Here is a 13,159-nt window from a genome sequence, read left to right as displayed (position 1 = left end):
TGGCTAGCGCTGTGTCGCGTTGCTGTCAGCCATGTCACTCAGCAAAGAGCAAAAAAATATCTTCAGGTGTTCTTGAAGCAGTATACGACAGAGTTCGCTTGTGTTATCGCCTTGCAGAAAGGTGAGCAGCATGCATTCTGCACCATTTGTAAGTGTGACATCAGTATATCTCATGGCGGCAGGACTGATGTGGTTGCGCATGTTTCGTCGAAGAAGCACACCAACAATGTTCAGTGCCAGAAGAAACAGCATCGAATGCAACAAATTTTCCGTAAGCGAGACGGCGACAATGAAGTGATACGTGCGAAATGTTTGCTTACTGCCTTTGTGCTTGAGCACAGCATTTCATCGAGTTTCTTCGACCACGTTGGACCCTTGCTGCGAAAGAGCGTGTGGTGAGTGCCTTGGAAAGACGAGTTTTCGCGGTTGCCACTGACAACTGTACCCCATCGTGGCCACCTTCTTTGCGGAAGAATCGGGCTTTATCGAGAGCAGACTGTTTACTTTAAGCACCCTGGAAGGCCCTTCAACGGGGTGCAACATTGCCAAGTTAATTGGGACAGTTTTGTGTCATTGAATGTGCCATTGTCTAATTGCATAGCTTTTTGCTCTGACAATGCCAACGTGATGATGGGCAAGAAGAAGGGCATAGCGGCAGCGCTAACCGAGGCCCTTGAAAGCATTGTAAAAATTGGATGCCCATGCCATTTAGTAGACATGGCGGCTGAAAAGGCTGCTTCTTGTCTCCCAGCGAAGGTGGACGAAGTCCTCGTGGACATTTTTTTTTATTGAGAAAGAAGTCCTAAAAGAAAAAGTTTGCTTAAAAAGTTTCAACGAACTGCACAATACGGAGTTTTACAAGATTCTAAAGCACATTCCAACCAGATCGCTTTCACTGAGAGAATGCCTGGAAAGGCTCCTATATCAGTGGCCACCACTCTCGAGTTCTTTGCTTCAAGAAGTGAAAAGAGATGCCAGTACAGGTCCCCAATTTCTGACCTACTACGACATTCCCAAAATGCCAGCACAAACTGAAGACACTGAGCAACACCAGTTCAGACAAAAGAGAAAGAAGTCTGTTAAATGAACACCTGTGCTTCTGAAAGAAGTAAAGGCTACTAATATGTGCAAACTGGATCAACTTGCATAACACGTGAGGAACGACTGTTTGTGTTCTTGAGCTCGGTGCAAAGCTTGCTGTCTGTTTTCAAATAACATTATTCCTGCTTTTGAGACAGTCAACTGCCTCCTGCAAGTACAGGCACCCCTAATACACAAGCTACAGCCTATACTTCTAAACCTTCTTGAGGACACCCTTTCAAGGCTTGTGAGGCCAGCACTGCTAAAGCAGCACAAGGACATATGTTTGATGGACTATCACAGCATAAATGTGCAAAAGGATGACCAAGACCTGGTAAGTGGACACCAAGCTAAGAGTGATGTTGAAAAGCTCAAGCCAAGTGACAAAAAGGAATTTTTCGAGGCTGTTGGAAGGTACATGGTTGCTGCATGCGACTACATGTGCCTCAAATTTCCTTTTTGAAATGAGGCTTTATTCAATGCACACGTTTTGAATATTGAAGCTATCGATGAGATGTCATTTAAGAATGTCCTTTTCTTTGTTAAGCTGTTTCCAGCGTTACTGCCCCAGAAGGAGCAAGAGACCAGAGATGAAGCTATTAATGCACTGGAAGTGGAATTTGTGAAGGGGCAGTTTTTCAAATTTCCTACAAATATACTGGAAGAGGAACGGGTTGATGTGCAGTGGAGAACAATCTCGCTGCTGAAAGGCGAAGATGGACTTCTGAAATCCAGTCGCATTGCTCAAGTGATGCTGGGAATGCTTTCAGTACCGCATGCAATGCTGAATGCAAGCGGCAGTTCAGCTTTGTAAGGAAGACTCGAACAGAGTTCACTCTTCCATGTCAGACGAGACACTTAGGCAGCTACTTCAGGCCAAATGTCATAGCCACAAACCGTGTTATTCACAGGTATATTCGGAGTTTTTGAAGAGGGCCAATTCTGCCACAACAAAATCGGGCAGTAATGTAACTGCGAGTAGCACAGCTTGGACTGTTCGTTGAGTGACAGCTTGGACTAGCATGCGCTAAGGTCGGACTCCACAGGCAGTTTCTCTGTGCAAAAAACATTCTTTTGGCAAAGTGTCGGAGTGACAGCGGTGAACATTGTTATGCCGGACAGTGCTTGAAGGACTTCTAGAAAAAGGTGGCTTCAGCCACGCCGAAGATTTGGTAGTGGTGACCACAGCGGGGTAGGTTGTCGGCGGTTTATAAAAAAACTGTACCATTATTGTGCCATGATAACTTCATAAAAATTACATCTTAAAAAAAAGCATTGGAAAAATTCCATCCCCCCTCCCTCCGTCTCCCTAATGCCTGCGCTGCAAACCTGGCAGGTATGCAGCAGCGTCGCGACACAATTTAATTCATGCACAGCGACACCATAGTGAAAAGCACGCTGAAACAACGCCACAATGGTTTTCGTGAACGAACCTAACAGTTGCACTGCATGCTAACATGAGCAGCTGTCTGCCGTTAAAGTGTGTCTGATGATGTGGTATTGTGGAGCGGTGACTTAGGCTTATTCTTATCATGCAGCAGTTGCTGCTGGCTGATTTCGTTAACGCGGGCGAACAGCCACTACGACTATTGGCCACACTTCCCCAAGTGCACAAAGAACCACAAGCATTAGCATTCGTGATTGCACTCGTCAGCCACGTTAGCTGCCTGTAGGAAACTATGAACCACTATTTATTCCTCCATACTATTAACTGAGCGACTGAACTTCAGCTGTGGATCGTCTGCGGCTCGAAAGCAAGCCAGTGGCAAAAGCAGGGCTGTATCATTCACATCACTATCGAGCAATGGCAACCCTCATGCTTAGTAAGTAGCGGTGGTTTCTGGTGATGGCAGTGTGCGTTTTAGACTCCTATGACTTCTGACAAGGCACCGAGAATTTTTCGTTGAGGCAGCGTTCTTTGTGGTGGGGTTCGACTGCATGTCAAACAGCGAATAGTGAATATTTTGCACACTTGTTTCACACTCGGCATTGATATATGGTGTTTAAACAGATCACTTGGGCTGAATGGAAAAGCTTTCTGGTTATAATAATCTATTCGTGTCATGGCAAGGGCAAAATGTAGTTGCTTTAGGCCTTTGAACTGCATTTTGTGTGCCTCATGATTTAAGCAACATTTCCCTAATCCTTCAGCAGTGATGTGATTAAAAACTTAACAATGGAGCTCATGTAGTTTTGTATCTGCATGATGCTTCAGTGAACTCTGTCATGGAAGTAGCTGCAAACAATTGGATGTTGAGTTTGCCTACACGAGGTGGTGCTTTTGGTTTCAGAGTTCAAGATGACTACCAGCTTGTCCGCAAGCTCGGTCGAGGGAAGTACAGTGAGGTGTTTGAGGCTGTTAACATCACTAACAACGAGAAGTGTGTAGTTAAAATATTAAAGGTAAGTCGTTTTCTTTTTCTTGCCTGTAAAGCCGCTCGGTAAAAGGTGGCCACAGAGAGTTCTTTTTTTATATTTAGTTAACTTTGAAGGGGAACATTGCAACCACCGCTATCGTAGCATAAAGATTCATTTAAATTCATATAGGCTTCTCTTATCAAGCTCAGGAACAATTTCTTTTTGGGGCAGTTGCTCTCCCAAGTTGAGCTGATCTGTATGCTAGCAATTGGTAGTCTGAGGGTGAACTAATTGACAATGCAAAGCCCATAAATGCTGAATTGGGCAAATTACTTCTTTCGAATCCTGCAAAAGGTGGACCAGGGGTTGTGAAAGGGAAGGTTGACACCTCAATTAAGAAGCTTTCTCTGTGAAATTCGTATAGATTTCCTTGTAGCAGTCTGTTACAAATGGGATTTTATAATTTTTACTTTTACAATGGCTCTGCCGCTGTGAAGAATTAGGCAGAATGGATTCGTGTTACTGAAATTTTTGTCAGTGGCAAGGTAACTTAAGGGGCCATGTCACGGTTACTCAATAATTTGTGGGTTTCAGCAAAAACCAGTAATAGAGGGTCCGCTATGTCTATACCGTTACAAAAAGTTGGCCGTAAAATATTTCGTTGTAAAACAAGCACTGAAAGTTGCCATCCATAAACTGCGCACCGCCAGCGACCACCATTTTACCATGGTGCGTGTGACGTCATGTATTGGCAAGAGCACGAGCTATATCTTCTATCGAAATTTCAGCTGCTGGAAATTGTTCATTTTCAGTGCCAAGCTGATAAAAGCTAAAAGTCTGTGGGCAGTTAGTATACCCATCCTCTTCACCTGTACATTATCATGTGTTGCTTATGCATCCTCATCTATGTTGCGTAGCATCATTATCTAGGTTCGTTCATCGTAGTTGTCGGCTGCCGGTTCCTCGGGCCTAATAAAACTTTCAAACCAAGACTTCATAGTACCTTGATTTCCTGGGCAGCTGCTTGAAATTGTTCATTTTCAGTGCCAAGCTGATAAAAGCTAAAATACCTTGATTTCATGGGCAGCTGACCCCTGAACAATATTGTTAGCTAGAAAGCAGACGCTCTCACACCTAGCTGTTCACATCATGGCTCACGAGTGCGCTAGTGTAGCCTCTCGGGCCGTTCATGTGTTTATGTTCAGTTATAAATTGAGTACCTGACCAAATTGTCAAAATTTGAGCAGCTTGTTTCTGTATGCAGAAGGATTAAACCCCATAACACAGATTATGAGTAATAATTGAGTGTCATGGCCCCTTTAAGGGAGGGGGCAGACCGGCTTTTTGGACCAAAAAGCGACAAAAACATTCATTTTTTAAAAATGACATATTTGGTTTCTGCAAGTATTTTTCTATCTCTCTGCAAACTTTCACACACCAGGAAGTGGTAATTTTTTTGTGATGTCATTCTAAGTGCCCAGATTCTTCGTGCTGTAAACATGCAGAACCTGCACAAAAATGGGGAACCAACTTCGAGGATTCTTTATAACGTGCCGGCACCTGTGTTAGAAGCTCTGCTGTGAATGTATGAGAACCTTTATGAAGATTGCAAAACATGAACACCATGATTGTTGCTTTTTGAAGAAGCTGCGTATTTTCAGTTTTTTTTCCATTTTTCTCAAAAAAAGTAAATTTACGACTGTTTAATTTTGAGGCCTCAATATCTCTGTAGCTAGGGCAGGTATAACAATTATTTTTGCAATGGAAACCTGTATGTGTGTAAAATGCAAGTATGCGAGCAGAATTTAAAGCACAAGCCTTTTTAATTGATTACTCATCAAAATTATAACATAATTCCAACTGCTTTTGAAAATGGATAGTTCATTTTTCTGTAAAATAACCAAGAAAGGCCTAAAAACAAAAAACTCTTGCATATTTTCACTCTATAGTGTGTATCTTAAACATATCTTAAATATCACTTTTAGTTTCGCATTTTTTTCTATGGCGACCTTAAACAATAGAGGATGAACTTAAATTATCTCGGGAACAAAATGAGTTGCAGGAAAACTAATAAATATTTGAAATCAGCAGAAAAAACTGCATAATCCTGTGCAGTTTTATCAAGATCACTGGAGAAATAAACGAAAAATGTCTAAGACCAGTCTGCCGCCTTAAGAGGATAGTCAAGCCCCAAGGTCTAAAATTTATGATGTAGATAATTATGCACTTGTATGTGGAAACATGGTGCCACAATAATGTTTCAAAAGTGCTGTAATAAGGAAGTTGAAAGGGGGGGGGGGGGTAGAAGAATACTTTCATGCCGCTTCAGCACATTTTAGTTTTTAGTTTCTTGCTTCGCCTTACTTTTCTACTACATTGCGGAGAGGCATAAACCGCGCTCGTTGTTACTTCTGTGTTTACACGATTGTATATCGACCCGTTTAATTTAAATTTTCAATCTGAATATGAGGGTTGACTTGCATTCCAAAATCAAATGAGTCCCACTACTTATGGGGTTACAAGTGAGAAATTGGGGACTCTGGAACATAGTTACATTATGTTTACCTTCTGGCTCTACCTCTAATGTACCGTATAAACCCGACTATAGGTCGAGTGAAATATAGGTCGACCCCCCAAGTTCAGGTTACCGAAAAAGAAAAAAAAAAAGGGAAGCAACCCAAAACTACCGAACCACATTTATTTGCGAATCGGGTGCACCGCACCCCGATAGTCGAGGCTCCCCTCAACCACCATCGCAACTGCTCCTATTCGTCCGACGAAGCACCACCGTCTTCTGAAGACGAGAGTTTGTCGCCTGCCGCCTCCCACAGTGCGTCGTCTTCTGTGCCATCCAGGGAGTTGCTGATGCAACATTTCTTGAGAGCATTTTCCTCCATGGAATTTGGCAAGTAACGCCAGGGCGAAAGCACCCAGCCACAAACACTCGCAAGCGGAGGTCTCTGTAGGCGGCCCGTCGGTGTCTTTGGGTTGTCACCGGACATCCTCTCTTGGTACTCCAGCCGCACTTAGTCCTTGAACGGCTTGTTTAGCGCAATGTCGAGCGGCTGGAGGGTGGACGTGGTACCACCTGGTATCACGGCGAGGTCTGTTTTCCCGTCGCTAAGTGCGCGTTTCACAGCATCGGTTAAGTGACCACGAAATGCATCCAGCATGCTGCGACGACGCAGCAGAGCACCTGGCCGACAGTTGCACACTACTCTTATCTATTCGAGCATCATGACCTCGCCCATGTATCCCTTTTTGTTGACGCGAATGACAACACCGGGCAGGAACACTTCCTTCGGCATTGTCTTGCGTTTGAAAATGATGAAGGGTGGAAGCTTTCTACCATCAGCCGTGCATGCCAGCATGACACTGAAGTGCGAGTGCTCGTTGCCAGTGGACAAGAGCTTCACATCCTTGGCGCCGTGCTGTGTGGTCGTGGTCGAGGAAGGCATGTCAAACCACACGGGGGTCTCATCGGCGTTGCCAATGTTCCCCATCATGTAGTTGTTCTGCTCCCTAGGCCGGTTCACAAAGCGCTGAAAGTTTACAAGCTTGTTCTCGAACTCCATCGGCAACTTTTGACAGATGGATGTGCGCCGCCGAAGAGAAAATCCTTTGCGTCGCATGAATCGACACACCCAAGAGTTTGGTGCACAAAACTCCTCATGTGAGCCCAGCCTCTCGAGCGAGTTTCACGGCTTTCTTGCGAATGGTACCCATGGTTACTGGCAGCGAGCGCGCACGAATTTCCCGCACAAAGTCTGCTAGCTTATTCTCCAACTGAGGATGAACGGCACTTCGCCCGCGAAACGACATTTTTCGATGATCGCACATCTGCGGCTTCCCTCTCTGTGCCCTCCAATAGCGCACGCTTTTTTCCGATACACCAAAGCGGCGCTGAGCAGCCATATTCCCGTTCGCTTCTGCGAACTCCACAACATCTAGTGTAAATGCAGCTAAGTACTGCCTCCTCATACCGCTACTCATATTCAGTGAACGAAAAAAAAAAAAGACCACTAAAAAGGCAGCACACTGTCAAGCGGACCGAAAACTCAGAACAGATGGGAAGCAAATAACGAACACAAAGACAGAGAGAGAGAGAAAAGGAAAAAAAAAAAACAGCCTGCGATTGAATTTGGATGCGAATATGGCCACCTCTGCTTCTCGCGCACATGCAAGCCACATGTTGCCAGACAGCGACGCACTTTCGGCTAGACACCGCTATATAAGACGAGGGGAGACTAGCTTATTTTATTGAAAATATCTCGACTTATATTCTGGTTCATACGGTATACATACTGTATTCTCTTGCATAAACACGTCAGCAACTTATCATGGATAATGATCATTGTGTATTGCCACGAAATTAGCTTCCCTGCATAGATGTGAAGCAACTGGATTTCGACTTTTTCATGTTGACTTCCACTCCACTTTTTTCTGTGCGTGTTTGTGTGGGTTTCATCAAAAAAAAAGTAATATTCTATGTACTTGTTTTATAAATTTTTTTTTCAGCTGTTGCATTGCTGTTGTTCATTAATAAGAGTGCCGCCACTGATTGAAAGAGTTGCATATGTCAGTAATCAACACTTGTATAAGAGACGTGCATGCTATATTCGTGGTGCCAATAGATACACTATTCCAATCGGCAGCAGCTCTCCTGGCGAGTAGCTGCGGCTAAGTGGTGATTTGTTTGTGGCTGCATTTGGCAAGCAGGTGTGAATTGACAGTTTTTACTCAAGCGTAATACTGTATACTAAGTTTTTTTCCCAAATTTCGCTACCTAAAGTCGACACTCGCGTAATAATCGAATACGGAAATTGAAATTGTCTAAAGAGTGCAATGATGCACCCAACATTTACTTATTTTTACCTCCTGATGAAAAGTTGCGGGTGCGTTACAATTGTCGTTGCATTACAATCGTGTAAGTACGGTACATGTCGCCCACCTCCCTCTGGAAAAAAAAATCCTGGGGCCACCTTTGTTATCTTTGAAAATGCAATCGCTGCGGCTTTCTTCATGGATGAACAACCTTGCTTTGGGAGTGTTAAAAAAAAAAAAGTCTGGGCCTGCTTACCCACCCTTCAAATGAAAGAGGGTTGGTTATAAAGATTCAGGGGAGCAAGTATTAAGTACAAAGCTAAGGACTGATGCAGTACTTTACTGACTTTGTCACAGCAGTTCTTGTTTCTGTGTAGGGCTCTAGGTATGCTTTTTAACCTAGGTAGCTGCGTTCATATACCGTAGTTACTCTCGTAATTAACCCACTCACATAATGAGCCCACCCCCATCTTGGTCCTTAAAAAAAAGAAAAAAAAACATTTTTTAAATGTATCTGTTCATTTTATTTCGGGGTGAAAGCCAGTGCCATTGATGATTGAGAAAATGTTAAATCAAGCCATTATATCACAAAATAACGCAATGAAAGTCAAAACATAGTTTAGCAACCATGCTAAAGAGATGCGAGCAGTGTGAACACTGACAGCGTCAATAAAAATTCAAAAGCCGTGCCTTTTGCAGCAGAGCGCCATCTGTCGAATGTAGGAGAAACCTCTTCCCTTATTGCGTCATGCAAGCACAGCAGCACGAAAACAAAGAAAAAAAAACAAAGTGCACAGCTTTTGAGTTGGTGGGCGCGCGGTGTAGAAACGCGTCACGCGCCGCTGGCACGTCGCACGCAACATTTGTATGCTGCCATCCGACGCTGCGTTTTTCTTGTCGGGTTTGTCGTAGAGAACTTAGTTGGGCACCTGCGGCGCAGGGCATGTTCGCCCAGTATGTTAACTACACGACTGGTTTTAAGCTTGGTTGGTTGAGCATGCGCTAGAACATTGGAACCGAGTGGCTGGACGACACTTCGGCGTCGATCCGTGCACGTTCGTTACGGGAGAAAACAAGAAGAGTTTTGGGCTACTGAAAAAAGTCGTGCATTTCATGGGTCAAAACAAGCCAAACCGTCGAGCGAAATTTTCGCTTTTATAACACCCGTGACTTGAACCCGCCTCACAATGAATGAACCCTCCTCACAAAAAAAGAAGGGTTCATTACGTGAGTGAATACAGTAATTATTTTTTTGACTAAAACAGTTACGGCTTGTTATGCTCCTGGACGTGTTTTGTGCTCAGAAGATATTATGTGTTCTTTGTCTCAACATATTTTTGTATAATATTTCAATTGCATTCATAGTGAAATATTGGCAGTGCAAACTATCGGCACGCAAAGGAGGAGACAAAAGAGCACGTACTGAAACTATGGCTTATTCTTGGAAGATTATATATGCCAGAAAAGCATGAAGCAAAAGGGGAAACGAGAGAAAAGGTCTCACCGTGATCAAGTGTTGTCCAGAAACAACATTTCGCAATCTAAAAAGGATATAGGCAGAGTGCTGACAAGGCTTCCGCAGTCACCCTGGTTTGTCACAATAACTGTATAATACAGATGTGCGTGTAAATTCAGGTACGCAGCCACACTGTGCAATGGGTGGACAGATGTATCGTATTTACTCGCATAATCTTCACACTTCTTTCGGCGGAAAACCGATGCAAAGTTGGGGGGTGCGGGAATTACGTGAGGAAAACTTTCCACGAAAACGTACAGAGCGAAAAAGAAAACGAAGTGGCTGCAAATCGGGATTCTCACACCAGGAACTAATCAAAACACTAATCAAACACACACACACACAAGTACTAATCAAAACACACTTCAACAATAAAAGCGTAGGTTCAACACAAGGCAAGATTTATTTGAGACACAAAGAGTGCAAGCAAATAGTCTGTAATTAGAATACCATACGCAAAGCTTGTAGGCGTTGTGGGCGTAGCATTAGTGTTTGTCACTCAACAGAAGACCTCAAAACGTAAGCTTAGGATGTCAGTATTGGTCTGATGGCTACTTAACAGAATCGTCCGCAGCTTCCTTCTGAAGTTTACCATTAATCTCAGTCTTAAGCACGTGGCAGGCTCAACGCATCTTTGTGGCTTTTAGCTGCCGTCACCAGTAGCGATCACAAAACTCGTCGACTCTGAAGGGCCTACCGGCGGCCCTGTTGCCGTTGTTTAGTGCATGTTCAATCACTTCCAACTTGAAAGCAGCAGTGTAGCTTCAGTATCACCACAAAACGTTACAAGATTACCGACACAACATACAAAACACGCCGCAACGTGCACTTGCCGCTTTGGCTTGGCTTTGATTGGATTGAATTTCCGTGCAATAGTACTCTTGACGCTTGAGAGATGGTGCCAGATGGCACGCGCTATCATCAACGGCTGGAACGAGCAGACGACATTATTTCGGTGATTTTCGGGAGTGCGATAATTACTCGAAAAAAAAATAGTATTTTTGTTGGGCGATGTGGGGTGCAAGAATTATGCAAGTGCGAGGATTGCGCGAGTGAATACGGTAAACTCTGGGCCAGCTTCGATGCATTGTAGTGTTCTCTGAGGCGAATGTTTAGGTAGCACCCAAACAGTGGGATACAATAAACCACGTTCAACCAACAATTAGTGAAACAATTGACATGTTTTACACCACAGCCTTTCTTCACGAAGCCTTACTGGGCGTTGCCTGAACGTTTGCCTGCGAGAGCACTACAATGGCCTGAAGTCGGACCCAAGTTTACATTTGTTTGCCTATTGCACAAAGTGTGCCTGCCAACCTGAATATTTGCGCACATCAGTAGTATACACTCATTGGGACACAAAAATCAGGGGTATTGCGAAATCCTTTTTTTGTAAATGTCCATTTTGATAGTTGTGTCAGCTCACTGTCTATATCTCTTTTAGATTGTGAAAGCTCGTTTCTGGACGACACTTGATCACGGTGGAACCTTCTCTCTTAAATTTTCATTTCCCTTCATGTGTTTCTCATTTTTTTGCGTCCAGTTAGTTTGTGCTGCCAATATTTCAATATGAATCTATACCAACTAGCCCACCTTTCAACGCTTCTGCAATTTCACTTGCAGCCTGTGAAGAAGAAAAAGATTAAGCGAGAGATCAAGATTCTGGAAAACCTTCGTGGTGGGCCAAACATTGTCACATTGCAAGCAGTCGTCAAAGACCTCGTTGTGAGTTCATACGCATCTTTTTTTTTTTTTTTTCACTTCTGCTAAAATGTACTGTTAACATGGTTTGTTAGTCTTGTGTCTGCTTCCTATGTGTCACAGTGGCACTGCTTTGTCTGCTTTATTATGCATTTCATGCCATTCCTCATTTGATAGAGCCACCGTGCTGGCCTAGTGGTTACAGTGCTCGGCTGCCACTAAAACATGTAGGTTCGATTCCACCCCTGGCTCTGTCAGTACTCTTGAACAACTCTCAACGGCCCATTTGTGCCAACAAGGCAAGGCCTACAACCACTTTTTGCAGCCACAGAGCAATAGTGTAATTATAGTAGCAGCACTGACCAAACCTAAGCCTGCTTTTGTTATGAGAAACATGGTAAGGCTGGTTGCGTCCTGAACTTTAAATTCACAAGGGGTTTGAAGTTGGGCTACTTTGTGATTGATCATCATACCTTGTATAGGGGTGGAAGTGCTGCGCCAAGCCGCGCCTAAACGGAAATTTGCATGTGTAACAACAAATTTAGTCAATCGACCGAGCAACGCGCGTGGGCCACACAAAGGGCGCAACTGCGCCCATATCAAACGTCATATTTCGGATCATGCATGAATCTTGCACCATGTGAACACAATACATGATTCTTGTTAAGGTGGCGTTTGTGTGCATACCTCATTATGTGACTATATGTGTTTTAACAGCAAAGTATTAAGACGACAGTGGTGTTCCAAAAAACTCTCTGCATCATTGCCGAGCGCATGCTGTGCTTGACGGTTGCTCGGAAGTTGCTCGGCAACAGTGCGGCGCGTTTTTTGCCATATAAATTGAGGAAACAAAATCGGTGTCACCGGCAAAGCGATGACGGCAATAGCAACATTTTGTAATGTTGGCATGGTGATGCTGTGCGTGCTCCTTTCTTCCTGTTTTTGTTACCTCACCATCACGCGTGTAACGCTGCTTGTGCAAACCGCACCCGCATGACTGGGGACCATCTACATAATCTTAGAACAACCTTCCAATGAGATTACGCGCATAATGCCTACATTACACTTTGTTCTGGAACTTACGCGCGTAGCTAGCGTTAACGCTGAAATCTTTGATGGCAAATATATAAATGCTGACGCACTTAGCTGTTTGGCAGGTCATTGATGATCGACGCTATATGTTCGTTGCAATATGTCTACAGCGTGTATTTCTTGTAGAGTGATGTTTTGTTTTCCGGGCGCAAGTTCACCCAAATAAAAAGTTCACTCATGAAAACGGCGGCTGCTGCCTTCGTCAACATCCTGATCCCGTGACTATACAAAGGCTGACAGCTAACTCTTTTGGATCCAACATAGTGAAATTCTTCAAAACGCTGGTCTAAGAAGATAAGTGAGGCTGCTCCAGGGAGAAATGCTCTTATCGCTTAATCTCTCCCAGTTAAGAGCGCACTACATATAATGGTTTACGAGCCGTGCACGGATGCTCGCAGTTAGCTTCCGTGCCAGCTATTGCAACCGCGCCCTTAAAATCAAAATTCACTGCTGCTGCTCGAGCACCCCCTCCTTCCCTCCGCGTCTTTTCATGCTCGTTAAAGACAGGTGGCACGTTTCCTCTCGGAGCATTCGACGGCAGGTCTAACACGTGGTGGGACGCTAACGCGTGTGCCCTCCGAGCGACGG

The 13,159-nt window shown here is 44.1% G+C and overlaps 1 protein-coding gene across 4 annotated transcripts in view; it reads left to right on the top strand.

Annotated features, from left to right (window-relative positions):
- CkIIalpha (casein kinase II subunit alpha) overlaps positions 1–13,159 on the top strand; it is a 77,334-nt gene that overhangs the window by 20,111 nt on the left and 44,064 nt on the right. For all 4 annotated transcript variants that reach the window (XM_037428747.2, XM_037428750.2, XM_037428746.2 and 1 more), the window contains 2 exons: positions 3,372–3,483; positions 11,402–11,503. In XM_037428747.2, the coding sequence (XP_037284644.1) occupies positions 3,372–3,483; positions 11,402–11,503 (214 nt within the window). The remainder of the gene's footprint in view (positions 1–3,371; positions 3,484–11,401; positions 11,504–13,159) is intronic.

Source organism: Rhipicephalus microplus, chromosome X (assembly GCF_043290135.1).
Source record: "Rhipicephalus microplus isolate Deutch F79 chromosome X, USDA_Rmic, whole genome shotgun sequence".
In the NCBI taxonomy this organism is placed as follows: domain Eukaryota; kingdom Metazoa; phylum Arthropoda; class Arachnida; order Ixodida; family Ixodidae; genus Rhipicephalus; species Rhipicephalus microplus.
This window is presented reverse-complemented; position numbering and strand designations above follow the sequence as displayed.